Source organism: Rissa tridactyla, chromosome W (assembly GCF_028500815.1).
Source record: "Rissa tridactyla isolate bRisTri1 chromosome W, bRisTri1.patW.cur.20221130, whole genome shotgun sequence".
In the NCBI taxonomy this organism is placed as follows: Eukaryota; Metazoa; Chordata; class Aves; order Charadriiformes; family Laridae; genus Rissa; species Rissa tridactyla.
The window spans coordinates 28948861-28973464 of record NC_071496.1 but is presented as its reverse complement, the minus strand read 5'-3'; the positions used below and the strand labels follow the sequence as shown (position 1 = coordinate 28973464).

The following is a 24604-nucleotide window of genomic DNA, read 5'->3' as shown; positions in this document are numbered from 1 at the left end:
GTAGGGAAAAAATCAGGAGGGCCACAGCCCAGCTAGAACTAAACCTGGCTTCTGTTGTCAAGGACAACAAAAAAAGTTTCTGTAAATATATTAGCAATAAGAAGAGGACTAAGGATTATCTCTGTCCTCTAGTAGATGGGGCCGGCAACATAGTGACCAAGGATGAGGAGAAGGCTGAGGTACTTAATGCAGTCTTTGCCTCAGTCTTCAGCAGTAGGACCAGTTGTTCCCTGAGTACCCAGACCCCTGAGCTAGAAGACAGGGATGGGGAGCAGAATGAAGCCCCCGTAATCCAAAGGGAAATGGTGAGGGACCTGCTTCAGCACCTGGAGGTGCACAAATCTATGGGGCCGGATGGGATCCACCCAAGGGTATTGAAAGAGCTGGCGGAAGTGCTCGCCAGGCCACTTTGCATCATTTATGAGCACTCCTGGATAACCGGGGAGGTCCCAGCTGACTGGAGGTTGGCAAATGTGACACCCATCCGCAAGAAGGGCCAGAAGGAGGATCCAGGGAACTACAGGCCAGTCAGTCTGACCTCGGTGCCTGGGAAGGTCATGGAACAGATCCTCCTCAGTGCCATTACACGGCACATGCAGGAGAACAGGGTGATCAGGCCTAGTCAGCATGGGTTTGTGAAGGGCAGGTCCTGCTTGACAAACCTGATCTCCTTCTATGATAAGGTGACCCACTTAGTGGATGAGGGAAAGGCTGTGGATGTTGTCTACCTGGATTTTTGCAAAGCTTTTGACACCGTTTCCCACAGCATTCTCCTGGAGAAACTGGCTGCTCATGCCCTGGACAGGTGTACTCTTCACTGGGTAAAAAACTGGCTGGATGGCCGTGCCCAGAGAGTGGTGGTGAATGGAGTTCAATCCAGTTGGTGTCCAGTCACAAGTGGTGTCCCCCAGGGCTCGGTGCTGGGGCCGGTTCTCTTTAATATCTTTCTCAATGATCTGGATGAAGGGATCGAATGCACCCTCAGTAAGTTCACAGATGACGCTAAACTAGGCGGGAGTGTTGATCTGCTTGAGGGTAGGTTGGCTCTGCAGAGGGATCTGGACAGGCTGGACCAATGGGCTGAGGCCAATGGTATGAGGTTCAACAAGGCCAAGTGCCGGGTCCTGCACTTGGGTCTCAACAACCCCATGCAGCGCTACAGGATTGGGGCGGAGTGGCTCAAAAGCTGCCCAGCAGAAAAGGACCTGGGGGTGCTGGTGGACAGCTGGCTGAATATGAGCCAGCAGTGTGCCCAGGTGGCCAACGGCATCCTGGCCTGTATCAGGAACAGTGTGGTGAGCGGGACTAGGGAAGTGATCATCCCCCCACACTTGGCACTGGTGAGGCCCCACCTCGAGTACTGCGTTCAGTTTTGGGCCCCTCACTACAAGAAGGACATTGAGGTGTTGGAGCGTGTCCAGAGAAGGGCTACAAAGCTGGTGAGGGGTCTGGAGGACAAACCTTATGAGGAATGACTGAGGGAGCTGGGGTTGTGTAGCCTGGAGAAAAGGAGGCTGAGGGGAGACCTTATCACCCTCTACAACTACCTGAAAGGAGGTCGTAGAGAGATGGGGGCTGACCTCTTCTCCCTGGTGACGAGTGATAGGACAAGAGGAAACGGGTTTAAGTTATGTCAGGGGAGGTTTAGATTGGATATTAGGAAACATTTTTTCACTGAAAGGGTTATTAAACGTTGGAATAGGCTGCCCAGGGAGGTGGTGGATTCACCATCCCTGGAGGTGTTTAAAAAAAGGGTGGATGTGGTACTTAGGGACATGGTTTAGAAGTGGCTTTTGTCAGGGTAGGTTAATGGTTGGACTTGATGATCTTAAAGGTCCCTTCCAACCTCAGCGATTCTATGATTCTATGATTCTATGACTGCAAGTATAAGCTAATCAGTTCTTGGAAGAAGAGAAAAGCTGTTAAGAAGTGGATGACCGAGATCTGTGATATGGTCATAGAAAGATGCTGTGAAATCATTTCATTGAGTTCTAAAAAGCCTAAGCATATTGCTATTGCATATTCTATTCATTTCATTATTTTGTTCATTTTTCTTGATTAAATTGGTGCAATGTTGCTGATTTGGCATATATTGACAATAGTTGTGTGTGTACTAAATGTATTATACTGGAATAGCTTAGAAAGTCGATGGTCAAATTGTATTAGCATACTACTACCTACTGACTCATGTAATGAGTTAGCATAATGCAACATATTTTTGTGTACATTAGGGTATTCTGTTTGGAACTGACTGCTACTAAGATGACAAGACTGAAAGATGTTTATTGATACAAGAAATTAAATGCAATAATATAAAATAGAAAAGTTTCTAAATGGATACTTTTTATAAGTAGTAACTTCCCCTTCCCCTATGCTGGGAAGTCCTTCAGGATGGAACAAAGGATAACATCAGTAAAAAGAGATATGGCTGCAGGCTCCATGTCCCAGTTTCACTGGGGTGGTTAACAGCAGCTTTCCAGTCCTTAAGTCCATGTTTCTGACAACAGAGTCCTTCCTTTTGGCTTTCATTTGTGGTACATGTAAGGCTCCCCTACAACCATCTAAACACTAGTTCTTGCAAAATGTGATAGGCAGCCTAACAAGGTACATTAAACATAGCCTGCAACCTTAAAATTTTTACTGCCAGCCAGAGCTGAGTTTTCAACATCTCAGTCACTGCAGCAGTGAGCACCTTAGTGCCGATAGGTCTTTGATGAATATTGGCCTGGGAAGCTTGTCTAGATCTTAATGAAGTCAAGGTAAAGCTACTCACTGAGAACTGTCTTCATCTGAATGAGTGTATTACTGAAGACAGTTCTCTTTAATATCGTTATCAATGATCAGGGCGAGGGGATCGAGTGTACCCTCAGTAAATTTGCAGACGACACCAAGTTGGGTGGGAGTGTTGACCTGCTTGAGGGTAGAAAGGCTTTGCAGAGGGATCTGGACAGGCTGGATCGATGGGCCGAGGTCAATGGTATGAGGTTCAACAAGGCCAAGTGCCAGGTCCTGCACTTGGGTCTCAAAAACCCCAGGCAGCGTTACAAGCTTGGGGCAGAGTGGCTGGAGAGCTGCCTGGCAGAAAAGGACCTGGGGGTGCTGGTCGACTGCCGGCTGAACATGAGCCAGCAGTGTGCCCAGGTGGCCGAGAAGGCCAACAGCATCCTGGCCTGAATCAGGAATAGCGTGGCCAGCAGGAGTAGGGAAGTGATCGTCCCCCTGTACTTGGCACTGGTGAGGCCCCACCTCGAGTACTGTGTCCAGTTTTGGGCCCCTCACCACAAAAAAGACATTGAGGTGCTGGAGCCTGTCCAGAGAAGGGTAACAAAGCTGGTGAGGGGTCTGGAGAACAAGTCTTATGAGGAGCGGCTGAGGGAGCTGGGGTTGTTTAGCCTAGAGAAAAGGAGGCTGAGGGGAGACCTTATCACTCTCTACAACTACCTGAAAGGAGGTTGTAGAGAGGTGGGGGTTAGCCTCTTCTCCCAAGTAACAAGCGATAGGACAAGAGGAAACGGCCTCAAGTTGTGCCAGAGAAGGTTTAGATTGGATATTAGGAAAAATTTTGACACTGAAAGGGTTATTAAGCATTGGAACAGGTTGCCCAGGAAAATGGTGGAATCATCATCCCTGGAGGTATTTAAAAGATGGGTAGACACGGTGCTTAGCGATATGGTTTAGTGATGTTTTTTGTCAGAGTTAGGTTGATGGTTGGACTAGATGATCTGAAAGGTCCCTTCCAACCTAGGCAATTCTATGAATGCTATGGGGCCAAATTTACAAAGACAGAAGAGTTGCTGCACTTGTACTAAATGTCCAGTGGTTAGTATGTGTATCCAAGATGTAAGAGACCAGTTTGATTTCCTTTTGAGTGCTCCAAGCACTATTGTCTAAAAACCATGAATATTCCTCCAATTTTATGCATCTGGCTTTTAAATTTTTTTTTTATTTTCTTATGTGTGGGTTTAATGAAGCCTGTGGAGACTGAAATGAAGTTGTTGGAAACTTCTTGGTGCGTAAACTTTCTTGGTGTGGAAAACAAAACAAAACAAAAACCCCCAATTAATTTCTATTCATATCAGCGTCTTTTGGTTCAATGTATAACCTGCACAGAAGTAACCAATAGTCATTATTTACAGAAGTAAAAACATAAATAAATAGGGTATTGACTTTATCCACTAAAACATAGAAAGCAATCAGGTAAAGAATGTAGAAAAGAAAAGAACACAGAAATACAGAAAAATTAGGCAGGGGGAAGGTTCTTACAGGAGAAAGGTGAAAAAGAAAAAAAAAGACTGGAATGTAAAGATGCATAAACTGAATAGGAATACTTTAGAAAAAATGATTCTGGGGAAATTAAAAAAAAAATAAAAGAAGCTACAAACCCATTAAGCAGCAGGCAATCTGGACTTACTTTGTATACTAGCTCTCTGACTATTTGGAGTAATTGAGCTAATATAACCAAAATATTATGGGAAGTGGATAGTTAGAAAACAATTTGACATGTCTTTAACAGCCAAACTCTAAATTGGCTTCTCAGAGTTCAAAAGGAGTCAGTTAGGCAATTTGAGGCAAAACCTGATTTTGGCTTGAGTTGCTGCCATGGCACTAGATTCTGAGTTTAATATTAGTTTTTTAAAAAAACCACAAAGACTACTGTTATGTAAGCTGCCATTCACACTTGCAGAAGAAAATACACTGAAGAATAAAAATAAAAATCTTAAAATAAAAGTGGACGAGAGAAAAAAGCTATCCATTTTCCCTGTACAATGAATGACAAAACTTCATTCATCTTCTAAGGGAACATTATGTATCTATCTCAGCTGCAAAGAGAATGTGCTATGTAAAGTGTAAAATGAAATGTGTTATTAATATGGATCCAGCTGAGCCAACAGTGAGGTTTTTGGGTTTTTTAAATCTGACAATTGGCTTTCTGGAAGTATCACAGCTGACTATTTCATGAGCTTTGCAGTTCTGTATCTCACATACTAGATGATCTGTAACTTCATAAGGTTTTATTCTCATTAGGAGCTGGATAAAATGCCTTTGAGACTGATTCCTTTCAGCCTTCCCATTCATTGTATTACTTTTAATAATCACATAGTTCACAAAAAGAAAAGCATAAGAGCAAAAAAATCCATATATTTCTACATACTGAACTCATTCTGAAAGAAGAGGCTATCATAAATAGGATTCTTCTTATATGTGAAGAAGCTATTTTTTCCTCTTTCAACTAGCACACAGCATAGATCTGGTTAGTTAATGGCATGATAACACCTAATGCATTTCATTGCCAGATTTGGAAGCATCACTGGTATGGGGATAGTCAAGTATCCATTTGCTCAATTTCTGCCAGTCCCAAACAATCTCCATCACACCCCTTCTCAGAGGCCATATATTCTATGAGCTTCCACCCAAGTCATTCAGGAAGGAAAATGGTCATCTGTAAACGAGGACTCGTAATTCCTCCTAAACAAAGCAGCCTGAAGAGACTTTTAATGTCTCAAACACTCGGAGTACCACGCCTTCTGATCAAGGAACTGATAAGGCTAACACCTGCTTATCTCTTTTGTGAAAGAAGAAACAGAACAGCCCTGTTTTGTTTTTTTTTTTCTTCTTTTTCCAGGGAAGGACAAACTGTTTCTTTGAAAAAGACGCTGTGCCCAGTGTTGACCTTTGCCTCATTATCCGTGAAATGCATATTAAAGTTCACACCCCTGTATATACTAATGAAGATTATCGAGATCATGCTAAACATCTATGACTGTAGGTCTCGTCTCCCCACCCAAATCATGCTACATGTCACGGGGAGGGGGGGGAGGAGAGAAACCTGAGACGAAACTGCCCCTAGGAGTGGGCGAACATAAAAGGGGGAAGACTTTCCCTAAAGGGAAGAAGATTTTTGCCTGGGAAGATTTTTTCCCTGAAAAGACCCTGAAGAGATTTTTTTTTCCCTGGGATACACAGAAGAGGGATCTTATGGCACCAAACCCCGTTAGCTGGACCAGCGACACTGTAACCAGGACTGGTGATCTCTTTATCTCTCTCCCTCTCGATCTCTCCTCTATCCATTTGCTTCTTTCCTTTCTTTTTTCTTTCTTTCTCTTTCCTTTCAAATAAGTAACATAAGGCATACCATACCACTTGCCATAATTCATTGTATATCTGTTACTAAGTACTGCTTGCTATAGTTTGTTGTATACCTGCTGCTAATTAACGCAATGCATACCTTACCACTTGCCATAATTTGTTATATATCTAACTAATTATCATGGACCAAGTTAAGACCTGGTTACTAACCTAATGAATATTTGTATACGGACCTTGAGATTTGTCTCACCTTAGTCCATGCTGCTGGGGATTTGCAAATCTGAGTCACTTACCCCCCCTCTTTTCTGAGTGGGACATGACATCATCTTATGAACTTTTTCATAAAGTGAGAAAGTAAATTTTAGTTGTCTGAGATCCTTTTTACTCCAAAAAGATATGAAATAATATATTCCTATGATTTGTACATAAATTGGAGGACTACAGGTGACCTTTCTTGGTCATTACAAATCTCATCTAAACTCTTCCAGAGAAGATAAATTTCCTGTAACAATGACTTAAGTGAATTCAGAATTAAGTCTTCATATACTTACATTGTGCTCTCCAAATATGTTTCTAAATGTCTGAAGACTTGCATAAATTTAGCGATTGTATATGCAAACCCAAACATTCAAGGGAAAGCACAAACAAAATAAATGTTGAGCAATTAAAAGTTCCTAAGATGTTAATCCTCATTAAGCTTTTTTTTCTTCACTGAGTACATATGATTTATCCTAAGCAGAGTGTTACTTGGGGCTTTGATCAAAACAGAGTATTCTGAAACAAAAATCAGCTTGCATTTTTACTTTTTCCAACTTGGAAGCAATCAAATATGACATATCTCTCTAGTGTTTTATATTGAGAAAGCTCAAACTGCTGAGTAAAAGGGAGGAAAGTAAAGAAAAGAAAGATGTAGTTGCATTACCTAAAAGGATATTCTTATCAATTTTGTTGGTTTCTAATTTCAAGTAAAAAAATAAATTAAATAATTAATTTCTAGTTTTTGTTGCTTGAACCATTGCTTCAAAGAGCAGTGATGGCTAATGCTGCAGCAAAATGAGGACAAAATGTCACCTCACATTTATTTTTAAAACTCTAATGATAAAAATAAATGTGTTTTTTTTTTTTTTATCTAGAGATACAAGCATGGATAGAAGACCAACAAATGAAAACCTAAGAGTTAAACACAGAGACTTGGACACACTCTGACTTATTAAGAGGCCAGGAATTCCCAGAACGTTTTGGTTCTGTATTTCACATTAGTCCTTTCCAGATCAGATTTTCCAATGACTGAATCACAGAGTCTTCAGAGTTGGAAGGGACCTCTAGAGATCATCTAGTCCAACTCCCCTGCTAGAGCAGGGTCACCTAGAGCACATCACTCAGGACTGCATCCAGGCAGGTCTTGAAAGCCTCCAGAGAAGGGGACTCCACAACCTCCCTGGGCAGCCTGTTCCAGTGCTCTGTCACCCTCACCGTAAAGAAGTTTTTCCATGTATTTGAACGGAACTTCCTATGTTCTAGCTTGTGCCCATTGCCCCTTGTCCTGTCGCTAGGAACCATTGAAAAGAGCCTGGCTCCGTCCTCCTTCAACCCACCCTTTAAATACTTGTATGCCATAATAAGGTCTCCCCTCAACCTTCTCTTCTCCAGGCTAAAGAGTCCCAGCTCTCTCAGCCTTTCCTCATAAGGGAGATGCTCCAATCCCTCAGTCATCTTAGTTGCCCTTCGCTGGACCCGCTCCAGCAGTTCCCTGTCCCTCTTGAACTGGGGAGCCCAAAACTGGATGCAGTAGTCCAGTTGTGGCCTCACCAGTGCAGAGTAGAGGGGGAGAATGACCCTCCCTTGACCTACTGGCCACAGTCTTCCCTATGCAGCCCAGGATGCCATTGGCCTTTTTGGCAACAAGGGCACATTGTTGGCTCATGGATAATTTACTGTCTACCAGGACCCCCAAATCCTTCTCCTCAGAACTACTTCCCAGCAGGTCCACCCCCTAACCTATACTGGTGCTTGGCATTCTTCCTCCCCAGGTGCAGGACCTTGCACTTGCTTTTGTTGAACCTCATTAGGTTCTTCTCTGCCCAGCTCTCCAGCCTGTCCAGGTCACGCTGGATGGCAGCACGTCCCTCTGGGGTGTCAGCCACCCCTCCCAGTTTGGTATCATCAGCGAACTTGCTGAAGATACACTCTGTCCCATCATCCAGGTCATTAATGAATATACTGAACAAAATTGGACCGAGTATTGACCCCTGAGGGACACCACTGGTTACAGGCCTCCAACTAGACTCTATGCCACTGATCACAACCCTCTGAGTTCTGTCACACAGCCAGCTCTCGATCCACCTCACTGTCACCTCATCTAGCCCATACTTCCTCAGCTTCCTAATGAGGATGTTATGGGAGACAGTGTCAAAAGCCTTGCTAAAGTCAAGGTAGATGACATCTACGGCTCTCCCCTCATCCAGCCAACCCGTTACAACATCATAGAAAGCTATCAGATTGGTCAAGCATGATTTACCCTTGGTAAATCCATGTTGACCACTTCCAATGACTTCCTGTTCCTCAACATGTTTGGAGATGACATCCAGAATGAGTTGCTCCATTACCTTCCCAGGGACAGAGGTGAGACTAACCGGCCTGTAGTTCCCTGGCTCCTCCTTCTTGCCTTTTTTGAAGATTGGAGTGATGTCAGCCCTCCTCCAGTCCTCAGGCACCTCTCCTGTTCCCCATGACCTTTCAAAGACAATGGAGAGTGGTCTAGCAATAACATCTGCTAGTGCTCTCAGCACTCGCGGGTGCATCCCATCAGGGCCCATGGATTTATGAATGTCCAGATTGGCCAAGTGGTCTCTGACCCGGTCCTCCTCAACTGAAGGAAAATCTTCCTCTCTCCAGACCTTCCCCCTTGCCTCCAGGGTATGGGATGCGTGAGAGGCAGCTTTGGCAGTGAAGACCGAAGAAAAGAAGGCATTCAGTAACTCTGCCTTCTCTGTGTCTTCCACCACTAGGGCACCCGTCTCTCTCATCAGTGGGCCTACATTTTCCCTAGTCTTCCTTTTTCTGTTGATATACTGAAAGAATCTCTTCTTGTTGTCTTTAACTGCAGTGGCCAAGCTGAGTTCTGATTGAGCTTTGGCCCTTCTAATTTTCCCCCTACATAGCTTTGTTATATCTTGATAATCCTCATAAGTTGCCAATCCCTTTTTCCAGAGAATGTAAGCTTTCCTTTTTTTCCTGAGGTCCAGCCAAAGCTCTCTATTTAGCCAGGCTGGTTTTCTTCCCCGTTGGTTTGTTTTTCAAGACATGGGGATGGCCTTCTCCTGTGCTTCTAAGAGCACCTGCTTGAAGTATGACCAGCTTTCCTGGGCACCTTTGCTCTTCAAAACTGCCTCCCAAGGGACACTCTCGACCATGCTCCTAAACAGGATAAAGTCTGCCCTTTGGAAATTCAAGGTGGCAGTTCTGCTGGCTCCCCGCCTTGCCTCTCCAAGAATTGAAAACTCTACCATTTCATGGTCACTCTGCCCAAGATGACCTCCAACCTTTACACCCCCCACAAGACCTTCTCTGTTAACAAACAGTAGGTCCAGTAGGGCACTTCCCCTAGTAGGTTCCTTCACCAGCTGTGTTAGGAAGTTGTCTTCCACACACTCCAGGAACCTCCGGGACTGTTCCCTCTCTGCTGTGTTATATTTCCAGCAGACATCTGTGAAGTTGAAATCCCCCACAAGAACAAGGGCAAATGATCGTGAGACCTCTGCCAGCTGCTTATAGAATACTTCATCAGATTCTGCATCCTGGTTGGGGGGTCTATAACAAACTCCCATCACGATGTCTGCCTTGTTGGCCTTCCCCTTAATTCTTATCCATACACACTCAACACTGTCATTCACACTGTTAAGTTCCAGACATTTAAAACTGCCCCTAACATAGAGGGCCACCCCACCACCTCTCTTCCCTTGCCTATCCCTTCTGAAAAGTTGGTAGCCATCAATTACAGCACTCCACTTGTGCGTGTCTTCCCACCGCGTTTCTGTGATGGCAACTATATCATAGTTTCCTTGCTGAACAATGGCCTCCAGCTCCTCCTGTTTATTTCCCATGCTGCGTGCATTAGTGTAGATGCACTTCAGCTGGGCTAACTGTTCTGCTACTTCCTTGGGGGGACAAGCCCTAATTTGCACCTGATCATGCTCAGACACTACTGTAGTTACCAAATTATCACTACTCCTTGTGTCTTTGCTACCACACAAATCACCATCCCCCACCATCACTGAGACAGACTGCAAGACCTTACTAACACTTGTACCCATGAGCACTGCTATGCTGCTCCCAGGCACCACTTTTGTAGCCCTGGTTTCATCCACATCCCCCTTCAAACCTAGTTTAAAGCCCTATGAATGAGCCCTGCTAATTCTTGTCCCAGGATCTTTCTTCCCCTTCGGGTTAGGCTTCCCCCACCTGTTGCCAGCGTGCCTGGTTTCCTGTAGATCAGCCCATGTTCAAAAAAGCCAAAGTCCTGCCGGATGCACCAGTCTCGGAGCCAGGAGTTAATTTGCTGGCTCCTCCTATTTATCACCTTATCAACCCCTGCAACTGGTGGGATAGAGGAGAACACTATTTGTGCTCCTGATCCCTTAACCAGCCGTCCCAGGGCCCTAAAGTCATTCTTCATTGCCCTCAGACTTCTGGTACCTACCTCATCACCACCTACCTGAAATATCAGTAGCGGGTAGTAATCTGATGTCTGAACCAGGGAAGGGAGTTTCCTCCGTATGTCCTTAATTCTGGCCCCAGGGAGACAGCTGACTTCCCTGTGGGATGGGTCTGGTCTACAAATAGGGCCCTCTGTTCCCCTCAGAAGGGAGTTGCCTACTACAATTACCTTTCTTTCTTTCTTGGTTGAGGAAGTCCTGAGGTGTGGGGGTCAGTGACTAGCACTGGGCAACTCACTGGATGGATCATCCTCTCCATCCTCAATCACCTGGTCCTCGATTTCCAAAGCCCCATACCCATTATGCAAGGGCAGTTGGGATGGTGAGGGGGGCCGTGAGGGGTTGCACTTGCCTCTCTGAGGAGGGATCTGACTCCACTCCCCCTTATCCCTTGAGTCCTCTCCTTCTGCCTGGTGACAGGAGGGAAGGGGATCATCCACTTCTGATAGAGCCTCTTCCTGCTGCCTTTGCCTCAGGGTATGGCTCCACCAATCTATTACATTTTCACAGTCTCTAATACTTCTTAACCTTTCTACCTCTTCCTTCAGTTCAACCACCTTCCTGAGCAGATCATTTACTTGATCACACCATATACAAGCAGTGTCTCTGGCTCCCTGAGAGAGCAGTGCCAGGCTCAGGCATTCATTGCAGCCCGAGACCTGCACAGCCACATGCTTGCAGAGGAGCTCAGTCTGAGTTCCCACATTCTTTCTTGCAGCGGCTTTTGACCGTTTTGCGGCCATGTTCTTCTCTTGTGCCGGGAGGTGATGAATCTCTGCTGTCAGCTTCCTGCACGCCCTGAGTCCGTGCCCCTGCACGCCAATGTTCCTCTGCTTGCGCTTGCCCAGCTTGCGCTCAGCTTAGACGCAAGGCTTTCAGTGACCTCCCTGTTCGCCCGCTCCCGCTGCGGTGCCACAATGACACCCTGGGTGACGCCCACCGACTACCTGCGCGCTGGCTCCGGGACCGCCTGTTTAGAACTGCCGCGTGTGACGTTGTCTCCGCCCCTGCCGCGTCAGCAGCCCACCCCCGAGCTGCCAGTTCCGGCAGGAGCTAGCTGCTTTTCCCGGCTACGAAAGCCCTCAAAAGAGCCCTTTGCCGGCCTTATCCGCCGCGATCCCCTTCCCCAGTGAGGCCTTACCTGCACTGGAGCTGGTCGCCTCGGCGACCCCCACTGTAACATCACCTGCCCCTGCGTTCCCTTTAATCCTGACCCATAAGCTCTCTGTTGGGCCTGTCCATCCCCAGGTGGAGCTCCATGCACTCCAGCTGTTCAGGGACATAGAGGGCAACACCCCCTCCTCATCTCCCCTGCCTGTCCTTCCTCAAGAGCTTGTATCCCTCCATTCCAACGCTCCAGTCATAGGAGTCGTCCCACCACATCTCTATGATGCCAATGAGATCATAGCCCTGGAAGTGTGTGCACGTCTAACTCCTCTTACTTCTTTCCCATGCTACGTGCACGTTTGCATAGAGGCACTTCAGCTGGGCGTCCGATGTAGTTGACTTACTGGCTGGAGTGGCTGCATTTCCTTCATGCTGCTCTTCAGGTGGTCTTCCTGCACGACATCCTTGTCTCTAAATTGGAGAGACCTGGATTTGATGGAAGGACTGCTCAGTGGTTAAGGAATTTGCTGTATGGTCACATTCAAAGAGTTGTGGTCAATGGCTCAATGTCCAAGTGGAGATCAGTGACAAATGGAGTTCCTCAGGGGTCTGTAGAGAGTTGGGTTGTTCAGCCTGGAGAAGAGGAGGCTCCGAGGAGACCTTATAGCAGCCTTCCAGTACCTGAAGGGGGCCTACAGGAAAGATGGGGAGGGACTCTTTATGAGGGAGTGTAGCAATAGGACGAGGGGTAACAGTTTTAAACTGAAAGAGGGTAGATTTAGATTAGATATTAGGAAGAAATTCTTTACTGTGAGGGTGGTGTGAGGGACATGGACAAGGCTGAGGTATTCAATGACTTTTTTGCCTCGGTCTTCAATGGCAAGTGCTCTAGCCACACCACCCAAGTCGCAGAAGGCAAAGGCAGGGACTGGGAGAATGAGGAACCCCCCACCATAGGAGAAAACCAGGTTTGGGACCATCTGAGGAACCTGAAGGTGCCTAAGTCCATGGGACCTGATGAGATTCATCCACGGCATGAAGTTACTAAGCCACTATCCATCGTATTTAAGAAGTTGCGTCAGACTGGTGGAGTTCCCACTGACTGGAAAAGGGGAAACATAACTTCCATTTTTAAAAAGGGAAAAAAGGAAGACCCAGGGAACTACAGGCTGGTCAGTCTCACCTTTGTGCCTGGCAAGATCATGGAGCAGATCCTCCTGGAAACTCTGCTAAGGCACATGGAAAATAAGGAGGTGATCGGTGACCGACGACATGGCGTCACTAAGGGCAAATCGTGCCTGACAAAGTTGGTGATCTTCTATGACGGCATTACAGCGTTGGTGGATAAGGGAAGAGCAACTGACATCATCTACCTGGACTTGTGCAAAGCATTTGACACTGTCCCGCACGATATCCTTGTCTCTAAACTGGAGAGACATGGATTTGATGGCTGGACCACTCAGTGGATAAGGAATTGGCTGGATGGCCACACTCAAAGAGTTGCAGTCAACAGCTCGATGTCCCAGTGATGAGCAGTGATGAGTTGCATTCCTCAGGGGTCAGTACTGGGACCAGTGCTGTTTAACATCTTTGTCGGCGACATGGATGGTGGGATTGAGTGCACCCGCAGCAAGTTTGCCAAGGACACCAAGCTGTGTGGTGCGGTCGACACGCTGGAGGGAAGGGATGCCGTGCAGAGGGACCTGGACAGGATTGAGAGGTGGGCCTGTGCGAACCTCATGAAGTTCAACTTGCAAGGTCCTGCATGTGGGGCGGAGCAATCCCAAGCACAAATACAGGCTGGGTGGAGAATGGCTGGAGAGGAGCCCTGAGGAGGACTTGGAGGTGTTGGTTGATGAGAAGCTCAACATGAGCCGGCAATGTGCGCTCACAGCCCAGAAAGCCAAAGAGGGTAGATTTAGATTAGATGTTAGGAAGAAATTCTTTAGTCTGAGGGTGGTGAGACACCAGAACAAGTTGCCCAGGGAAGTTGTGGATGCTCCACCCCTGGAAGTGTTCAAGACCAGGCTGGATGGGGCTTTGAGCAACCTAGTCTAGTGGAAGGTAATACCTGCCCATGGCAGGGGGTTAGAACTAGATGATCTTTAATGTCCCTTCCAACTCTAACCATTCTATGATTTTATGATTCTATGATGCATTGGAAGATGAGCTTGTTTTACTAGCAGGCATCAGAAACTGAAATATTTGTGCTCAGCATTCTTAAGGAGAATATACTGCACCTTTCTCAAAGAGAGTCATTACCCTCATTTTTTCCAGCACCATATCCAGTAGATGTTTCCTTTCACAGTACTGCTGCTGATGCTGTATTTGTTCTGCTTGCTAGTGATTAATGAGTCAAGGATATTAAAACCTGAAACTCAAGCCACCAGCTGTGAGAACTAGTGAGTGCACAGCTTCTATTTCAGGGACAGGTTAAAGTAAAAAAGAGAGTATGAATAAGCAACTGCTCAGACTCAGAAATAGAAGCTTTGCAGAAAAAGCAGCTCCCCATAGAACCACAAAAAATATACATTAATAGAAACCCAGTTCATAAGGAAGGCTGTAACAATTACTATCTGCACACACAAGTGTTGGATCCATGAACATAGGCATTCCTCACTAGTGTTATGAATAACCTCTCTAGTTGCAGAAGTTTCCATATACTCTCTGCAGGCATTTACACACAGTCTATCTGATTTCCAAATTTACAACTAGCTGTACCATTAAGTATGGTTTACACCGTGCTCTGCAGCATCTGAGCACCTCACAGTTGTAGCAGTATTAAAAGGTTAAGCAATTAACAGAAAGCAAAAAGCTATTATTTCTTTTCCAATGATGGGGAAACTGAAGCATGGAACAAGTAAAAGATCTGTGAATTTGGAACGCAAAAAGTTATGGCAGTGCAAAGATCAGGCCCAGCTGTGCTAAGTGTCACAACCGTGGCTATCTTCTTCCCTCCTGGTACTCCATAAAGACGACACATTGAAAATACAAAAACAGTCTGAGGGGAAAAGTTTGTTTTTGAGTTCTCAGAGGTGTCATCTCTGGATTATTATACAGCTAATGTTCAGAGTGGGCAAGAAGGAAAGGGACTGATAGAAGGAGGAGGACAAAGCTGCTCCCCGGGTTATAGGGAGATGATAAACGTGCATCAGTGTGTATGAAAAAGAGGGGCCATTCATTCAAATAAAACAATCTTATTTGAATTTTTGACCAGAATTGAAACAAAATCTGAAGTGTTCTTTTTATAAGACATTCAAACAGATTGGATACCCTTGGTCTTCATTTATTCTTAATTCCTGTGAACTTTTGTACTTCCTGATTTCTTCCTAAGCAGCAACAGCACTGCTACAACAACAATGGCTTTTACAGCATTACTTGTTCATTCAGAAAAAAGAAGTACCATAGAACTTGCAAAAAAAATCTATTTTTTTATATTCTTTTCCAAACATCCAGATCCAAGGAGTGTAATGCTATGAGAATGTATATACTATGAAAACAAAGGCATTTTCAGATGCATCAAAGGAAGCTCTTGATAAAAGCATACTAATGGGTGGTTTTGCAAAAATTGGACAAGAATTGCCATGTATGATGCAACCCAACTTCAACCAGAATCCAGGATATCGCAAACAAAATGTTCTAGTTTTGTTACTGGTGGTGAACTGATGATCTGATTTGCTTGTCTTCTTTATCTGCAAAAGCACTATACTATTGTAATTTTGAAAGGTAACAGTGTGAAATGAACGTATCACAAGCTGTCCCCTCATCTTAGATATACAAAATGAAGAGAGAAGCCAAAAGAGAGGGTAAGTTATCTTTACACAACTCTTCAACACATCTCAATAAGAGATGCAAATGTACAGCAAATATACTGGAAGCCCCCAGAGCACCAGGAGCTCCCTATTGTTTAAATTGGACTCTTTTCTGCTCAGGTAGTCATGGAAAGAAGACAATGGGGATATATGAGCTCTGTGGCAGTCTCTGCAGCTGTTCAGCTGCAGTGCAAGTGCTTCCAGGTATGGCCATCTCTGATACAGCATAGTTCAGATCACAGCTACTTATTCCACATCTCTTTCTGGTGAGACTAGTTACTTTCAGTTCTCCAACCATGCTCAAGCTCTTTAAGCACAGAAGGAAATTTTTCCCCTCTTAGTGCACAGTAACATGAAAAATACCATTGAGTGCCAGTTTTACTTCTCCAGTTATCAAGTGACTACTTTGTTTTTTTCTAAACTATTGTTTGAGGAAGAGTGGGGGGATGTTTAATGACAGGGTGTTTGATGTGATCATATTGTGTTTTCACAAGATAACAGAAAAATGAAGTAAAGCCTTTTGTGTATCTCTACCCCATGTAACTCAGGAAGTTCCTTCTCATGAATGCAAAATATTCATTCACATTTTGGGGAAGATTTGATTTACCTTGTTTTATAAATATTTTTCCATGGCCTTTTAGGTATTTTATTCCCTCACATTTCCCTACTAAGAGCATGTACCAAGCTGCACCAACTATAAAATGATGTCTGTACGCTAAGTTGAGGCTAATTTTACTCACTGAATTCCATGGAAAACCACTCATAGAGTTCACAGATAGCTGTTTTGATCTTTTTATCCAGAATTTCCAAGATACACATTTTAAATGTATTATACTGACCAATACTGACTGTAAAAAAATCTCTTCACCTCGGCTTTATTTTCCTTGTGCTCAAATATCCCAGGTTGTTTATCTTCATTCACTATTTCTCATTATATGCTTATGTTGCCAGCTCTTCAGAGCAGGCATTCTTTTATTATCAGTCTGAGTATTATCAGGGGTTGGACTAGATGATCTCCAGAGGTCCCTTCCAACCCTATGATTCTATGATTCTATGATATCAATATGGTGTTCTAATCTCAGGTCTTTAAATATTGATTTAAAATAAATTCAATAACATTGATGATGATAAATTGTGAAAGTGTTTCTGGGACTTTGGATTATGGATAGATTATAGGTAGACCCATACTGCAAAGCTCACACATGACTGTAAACTTTGGAGAAGTTTGAGGTTCATTTCAGGGACAACTGAACATCATTCCTTTCTGATTCAGGGGTTATTTGTAGCTCACAGTGACATTTCACCATTACCACACATACCACGCCAGTGATAAGTTTTTGAAGGAGCGTACCCAAACAGTGAAGTCATTTTACTGCTTTTGCTAACCATCACTGGTCAAATTAACAGGAAAAAATAAACTCCATAGATGCAGTTGCTGCCTTTTCATAATTTCAGCTAGTTATTCCCCCCAAAATGCATCCTTACTCAAATATGATCTAGATGGCCAATTCCACAACAGAAAACTACTGAAGTCAAACTTACTGATAATGCAAGACCATTATTTTTGTGAGAGAAGTTCTAATTGAAGATACTGAAAAACAACCACCATGTAAGGAGCTACCCAGAAGGTAACTTATTATGCTAACATGAAAAATACAGTTTTGTTCATTCTCCCTCATGACAGAGTTTACTTCCTAGTTCTTCTAACAATGCTGTCTTGAAATCTGTAACACAAATTTTAAAAAACCTAACAAGCATTCAGCTTTAAAGCCCAAACATCAAACAGTTACTATCATTGCTCTCATTTAGTTTCATTTCTTTCAGGTCTTTAAATGCAATTCAGAAAGCTTCAGCCACAAAGAAAATTTCCACCGAGCTGCTGTTCAGCTCTAGACATTTTTTTCTAGTCTTTGAGCAAAACTTTCTAGCTCTCTCCCACAGGCTCCATGTTGTTTTTCAGGACATTTCACAATGCCTGTCCTCTTTTAATGCTACCCCAAAGACCAAAGACTGTGTCATATCAGAAGGAGGTGACAGAAAAGGAGGTTACCATCCTAGTGAGCTAATCTGTACTATCTACATTTCTACTCTGTTCAAATTTCATCTGTTCTAGGAACTCTCTTCTACACAGAATATACAAATACCAAACATACAGTAGATATCTCTGAAAAGAGCACTGTCAAGAACAAGTCAGAATCATCAAAATATACAACTATGGGGAAAAATCTTCCGTGGTACTGTATCATAAGCATGAGTAAGAGGAAGGACATAAGGTTAACAGGAATGTACCAAAAATAACTTACCACTCTCTCCACAGATCCTCAACTACACATCTTAAGATTAAAAGCTCATCTCCATTAGCACACAGAAAAGCACCTTCTGGGCCTCTCAACAAGATAACAAGGGGGGGGAGGGCTTTTTTCTTTTGGGTTGGAGGGGCGACTGTTGGGTTTTTTTAAATATAATTCCACTAACATCTCTAGACACAGACTGATGAGATCAATACAATAATACCATACTGGAGTTCTTACATGTACCTCTGTGTTGCCTGTACTTCCATCTGGCTGTAAATTAAATAAATAAATAAATAAACAGCTGACAGTTCCCCTTCCACAGGGACTTGAGCATTTGCCCCTCTTTCCAGATGCCATTTCCACACACGGGCTCAAGAAAATGTATCTGTGAGAAAGCACCAGTGTGACAGGATGCACTGCAAATGCACATTCCCCTCTTGCCATTGAATCAATGTATTTGGTTTAAATGGCAAAGTTTTGGTAGTGGAGGAGGCTGCAGGGATGGCTTGTGTGAAACACATATGTAAAAATTATCATTAAAATATCCATTATCACACAGTCTTCACAAACTTCACTTGCATCAACAAAAATAATTCCCCACACCAAAATCAGAACATCATCACAAAGCTGACAAAAGTGGACAATTTACACCACAATTGCAACAACAAAAATTCTCCACAATCATTCTGCTCTCTGGCAATGTCCAGTCCATGTTTTGCCCATTGTCTCTCCCAATTACTGTCCCTACCTTTAATTTCTTCAGCTCCAGAACAAACTGTGGTGAATTAATGTCGGCTGGCTGACAGGTGCCCACCAAGCTGCTCTATCAACTCAAATTGGGGAAGATTAATTTAATATATTGAAAACTAATAACAGAATAGGATAGAAAGAAATAAAAACAAAACTAAAACAACTTCCCCCCAGCCCCCTTTCTTCCCAGGCTCAACTTCACTCATGAATCTTCTACGCCCTCCTTCCCCATCCCCCAAGTGGTGCAGGGGGATGGGGAATGGGAGTTGTGGTCAGTTCATAACGCTTCATCTCTGCTGATCTTTCTTCCTCCTTTCTCCTAACTTTTATTGATGAGTATGAAATCATATGGTATGGAATATCCCTTTGGCCAGTTTGAGTCAGCTGTCCTGGCTATGTCCCCTCTCATCCTCTTGCCCATCCCTAGCCTACTGACCTCTGGGGGGGAATTTGAGAGACAGCCTTGATACTGTGCCAGCACTGCTCAGCAGCAGCCAAAATATTGGTGTTATCAACACTTTTCCAGATACAAATACAAAACACAGCACTATGAGGGCTGCTATAGGGAAAGTTAAATCCATCCCAGCTAGACTCAATACAATCTATCACCTCAAGGCAGCATTTACAGTACTGTCTGAAGTATCTCTTGCATACAGCATAGATTGTTGCCAAATATTTGTAATCAAACTCTTACCAGAATAAATTTAATTTTTTATCTTCTACTTCCCTACAGTGACTCAAGTCATCTTATGGCATCCTGGCCTGTATCAGGAATAGTGTGGTGAGTGGGACTAGGAAAGTGATCGTCCCCCTGTACTCGGCACTGGTGAGGCCCCACCTTGAGTACTGTGTCCAGTTTTGGGCCCCTCACCACAAAAAAGACATTGAGGTGCTGGAGTGTGTCCAGAGAAGGGCTACAAAGCTGGTGAGGGGTCTGGAGAACAAGTCTTATGAGGAGTGGCTGAGGAAGCTGGGGTTGTTTAGTCTGGGGAAAAGGAGGCTGAGGGGAGACCTTATCACTCTCTACAACTACCTGAAAGGAGGTTGTAGAGAGGTGGGGGTCAGCCTCTTCTCCCAAGTAACAAGCGATAGGACAAGAGGAAACGCCCTCAAGTTGTGCCAGAGGAGGTTTAGATTAGATATTAGGAAAAATTTCTTCACTGAAAGGGTTATTAAGCATTGGAACAGGTTGCCCAGGAAAATGGTGGGATCATCATCCCTGGAGGTGTTTAAAAGATGGGTAGACACAGTGCTTAGCGATATGGTTTAGTGATGTTTTTTGTCAGAGTTAGGTTGATGGTTGGATTAGATGATCTGAAAGGTCCCTTCCAACCTAGATAATTCTATGATTCTAAGTGATATTTTATACCAGGATACCAGGAAGTGTCCCATGGGGCTGTGCAGTTGAAGAGAAAGAAATGAGATCTGTGATAAGAAAAAACAGAGAAGTAGAACATTCAAACCAAAATTATATATTCCGATCTACATCTGTCTCTGCTCTTACTTACCTGAAGAATAAATGAAACACAAAATGTGATGGCACTTTATCTAGTTATCTTGACTGTTCTTGGTGCAGATACCTATGGTATAAGCTTGTACAACCCACAACAATTACAGGAGATATAAAAAATGACCCTGTGTACCTTTCATCCCAAACTTAGAGTGTCTTCCAAACTTCAGAATTATAAGCATTATTACTAAGCCAGTGCACACCAGTGCTGCACTTCCCACCACAATATACACCTAAAAAAGAGGACACAAACAGATCTCATTAACCAGCTTCAAACATATTCAGCATACATTCAGATTTACCCATTAACCCAACCTCATGAAATTCAACAAGGCCAAGTACAAGGTACTGCATCTGGGTTAGGGCAATCCCCAATACCAATGAAGACTGGGAGATGAATGGATTGAGAGCAGCCCTGCAGAGAAGGATCTGGGGATACTGTTAGATGAAAAATTGGACGTGAGCCAACAATGTGCACTCGCAGCCCAAAAAGCCAACTGTATCCTGGGCTGCATCAAAAGAAGCGTGGCCAGCAGGTCGAGGGAGGTGATTCTCCCCCTCTACTCCACTCTTGTGAGACCCCACATGGAGTACTGCGTCCAGCTCCGGGGCCCCCAGTACAAGAAAGACATGGACCTGCTTGAGTGAGTCCAGAGGAGGGCCATGAAGATGATCAGAGGTCTGGAACACCTCTCCCATGAGGACAGGCTGAGAGAGTTGGGGTTGTTCAGCCTGGAGAAGAGAAGGCTCCAGGGAGACCTTACTGCAGTCTTTCAATACTTAAAGGGGGCTTATAAGAAAGATGGGGACAGACTTTTTACTAGGGCCTGTAGTGACAGGACAAGGGGCAATGGTTGTAAACTGAAAGAGCATAGGTTTAGAGTAGATATTAGGTAGAAATTCTTTACTCTGAGGGTGGTGAGACACTGGAACAGGTTGCCCAGAGAAGTTGTGGATGCCTCATCCCTGGAAGTGTTCAAGGTCAGGTTGGATGGGGCTTTGAGCAACCTGATATAGTGAAAGATGTCCCTGCCCATGGCAAGGGGTTGGACTAGATGATCTTTAAAGGTCCCTTCCAAACCAAACCATTCTATGATTCTATGATTTAGGTAGAGATTCATTACAAATAGGAAACATTTGCACTCAGATCAAAGAGTACAGAAATAAGTCACTTGCTGAGGTTTCTTCTATCCTGCAGAGAACAGACTCAGAAACCTCTGAGAACCACCAACATCTCACACATTCAAGGCAGGTGGGAGGGAATGCACATCACCCCTTTCCTTTCCAGCAGAGTGGTATGTTTTAAGAAAACACATAAGAAAAGTGCATAAGAAAACACTTTTTTACTGTGAGGGTGGTTGAACACTGGCACAGGTTGCCCAGAAAGGTTGTGAAGTCTCCATCCTTGGAGATATTCAAACCTTAATGGATACAGTCCTGTACAACCTGCTTTAGCTGACTCTGCTTTGAGCAGGGGTGGCTGGATTAGATGATGTCCAGAGGTGCCTTCCAGTCTCAGCTATTCTGGGATTCTGTTATCAGAAAAGATAAGACCGTCCGGGCTCTTCCTGATTTTTTAGCAAAATATATCTCCATGAAGCAACCACTGTCAGTGTGAGGGACTGGAGGCTGTCAAAGTTAATGCCCCCATTGCACTTAACAGATGGAAACAACAAAATCGAAGTTTTAGGAACCCTTCTCACTGCCCTTATTCTTATAACTTTTCACTCCCCAACCACTGGCACTGGAGAGAGCCACTGGGTAGGCTTTCTCCCATCTGCACAAAACAGATTCCTCCCTCATCACTTTCAGATGTATTGAGACAATATCTAGCTTTCATAGCCTCCTTTTCCATTCTTTCCTAACTCACAGTCCACCACAAATGCACACACTCTCCACTGCCTGCCGCCTTGCAGAGTCATCAATGCCTGCAGCAGGGAGGCAGCACTACTAACCAGACCAGCTGCCTGCTACCAGTTTCCAACAATTTATGATATTTAACATTCATCTAACATTCAATTTCCAACATCATGATAGGTGAGACAGCAAAGGAGTAGACCCACCAATTCATCTGCCTGTACTAAGATCCACTACAGATTATCTTTTCAAAAAGCTACATGAAATCACACATTAAAAACATACAATTAGAATTCGGAATTTCATTATACCATGTCCTCTTTGTAAGGAGCTGCTGACTTTGGGACTGGAATTAAAGCTTTAAGTCCTTAAGTTACCTTGAATGTTGTTATTTTGTAAAAGAATAGTTGCTCTCCTTGGCTGAAATTAGAAGCAAAGTCTTGGGCTAACACATTACAGTTAGTTGTTCAGAAAAGCATGAAACAAAGTAGCAACTTTTTACTTGGAATGAAAAGTGATCCACTCTCAAAACTGGAGTGAGGGAAGTGCATTGACCTGCTTGAGGGTAGAAAGGCTTTGCAGAGGGATCTGGACAGGCTGGATCGATGGGCCGAGGCCGATGGTATGAAGTTCAACAAGGCCAAGTGCCGGGTCCTGCACTTGGGTCTCAACAACCCCAGGCAGCGTTACAAGCTTGGGGAAGGGTGGCTGGAGAGCTGCCTAGCAGAAAAGGACCTGGGGGTGTTGGTGGACTGCCAGCTGAACATGAGCCAGCAGTGTGCCCAGGTGGCCGAGAAGGCCAACAGCATCCTGGCCTGAATCAGGAACAGTGTGGTGAGTAGGACTAGGGAAGTGATCATCCCCCTGTACTCGGCACTGGTGAGGCCCCACCTCGAGTACTGTGTCCAGTTTTGGGCCCCTCACCACAAAAAAGACATTGAGGTGTTGGAGCGTGTCCAGAGAAGGGCTACAAAGCTGGTGAGGGGTCTGGAGAACAAGTCTTATGAGGAGCAGCTGAGGGAGCTGGGGTTGTTTAGTCTGGGGAAAAGGAGGCTGAGGGGAGATCTTATTGCTCTCTACAACTACCTGAAAGGAGGTTGTAGAGAGGTGGGGGTCAGCCTCTTCTCCCAAGTAACAAGCGATAGGACAAGAGGAAACGGCCTCAAGTTGTGCCAGAGAAGGTTTAGATTGGATATTAGGAAAAATTTCTTCACTGAAAGGGTTATTAAGCATTGGAACAGGTTGCCCAGGAAAATGGTGGAATCATCATCCCTGGAGGTATTTAAAAGATGGGTAGACACGGTGCTTAGCGATATGGTTTAGTGATGTTTTTTGTCAGAGTTAGGTTGATGGTTGGACTAGATGATCTGAAAGGTCCCTTCCAACCTAGATAATTCTATGATTCTATGATTTTTTTTTTGATCACCACATAGTAATAACTCCGGTGTTCTGGTAGCTTAGCGTCCCATTAGAATCTTTGCAGTTTCATTAGTTGTATAGTCAAAATCTGCCAAGATTACAGATCAGGAAACAATGTACATACTTACAGTGATACTATCTTCGTTCTCTTTGTTGGAAACATCTGCAGAAGTGATTTGATTACTATTATTCATGGTGTCTCCAAGATCATTAGGCGTGGTTTCATACTCTTAGGAAAGGAAAAAAAGGGTGCTTTTAAAATTTCATAACCTTGGAGGGGAAAGGGTTGTCTTTATTATTTCAACTTTGTAATACCATAATGATTGTAACACTTATCAGAATTCTGAGCAATTTGAAAATTATACATTATTTCTATTGTACCTGATACATTTGTGGGGGGATCCTCGTGACAGATGTGAACAAATGTGTTGTGACTAACAGACTTGAAAAAAGAAGCTGGTTCTCTATTCAGCTTTATAGAGAAGGAATCCACATCATAATATATATTTCTATTAGAAAAAATAGAGTTAAATAAGAATTCCACTCATAAAGCTATTTTTATGTGCTTCTGATTTCCCATTAAAAATTGAAGACTGCCCTCTACAATGAACTTCTCTAGCCTTGTATTCAGTCAAATATAGGACTGACCTAGAAATTAGCTTGGGGACTTTTTGTTTATCTACAAAGAATTTGGCAGATGACCTTTTAACTAGTTTATTGATATCAAATGTGAAATAGCTGGTTTTCTTAGGTTAAAAAGATAATGAAAAATGCTGCTGTGTGCATAGAGGTTACAGTCTAACATGCTAAATTCTCATACAGGTAAACTTTAAAAAAGTTAGGTGCTTGAGATGGTCTGAAGAAATTTGATTTATCAAAACAATGCTACTCATAGGTCTGTGGAGATGAATCCAGGACAATTCCATCAAAAGAATGAAAATGGATTAATTATTTATCATTATTTAAAAATGAAATATACAGTCCATGATTTTCTGTCAAAATTATTCAAATGAGATAGCAAGAATTAAATAGTACATGTATGAACTTAGAGAT

The 24604-nt window shown here is 43.8% G+C and overlaps 1 protein-coding gene across 3 annotated transcripts in view; it reads right to left on the bottom strand.

Moving 5' to 3' along the window:
* The window catches only part of LOC128901988 (BDNF/NT-3 growth factors receptor-like), a 199379-nt gene that overhangs the window by 95071 nt on the left and 79704 nt on the right, over window positions 1-24604 (bottom strand). For all 3 annotated transcript variants that reach the window (XM_054184232.1, XM_054184233.1, XM_054184235.1), the window contains 2 exons: window positions 23680-23780; window positions 20409-20508 (listed from right to left, as the gene is read on the bottom strand). In XM_054184232.1, coding sequence (XP_054040207.1) covers window positions 20409-20508; window positions 23680-23780 — 201 coding nt within the window. The remainder of the gene's footprint in view (window positions 1-20408; window positions 20509-23679; window positions 23781-24604) is intronic.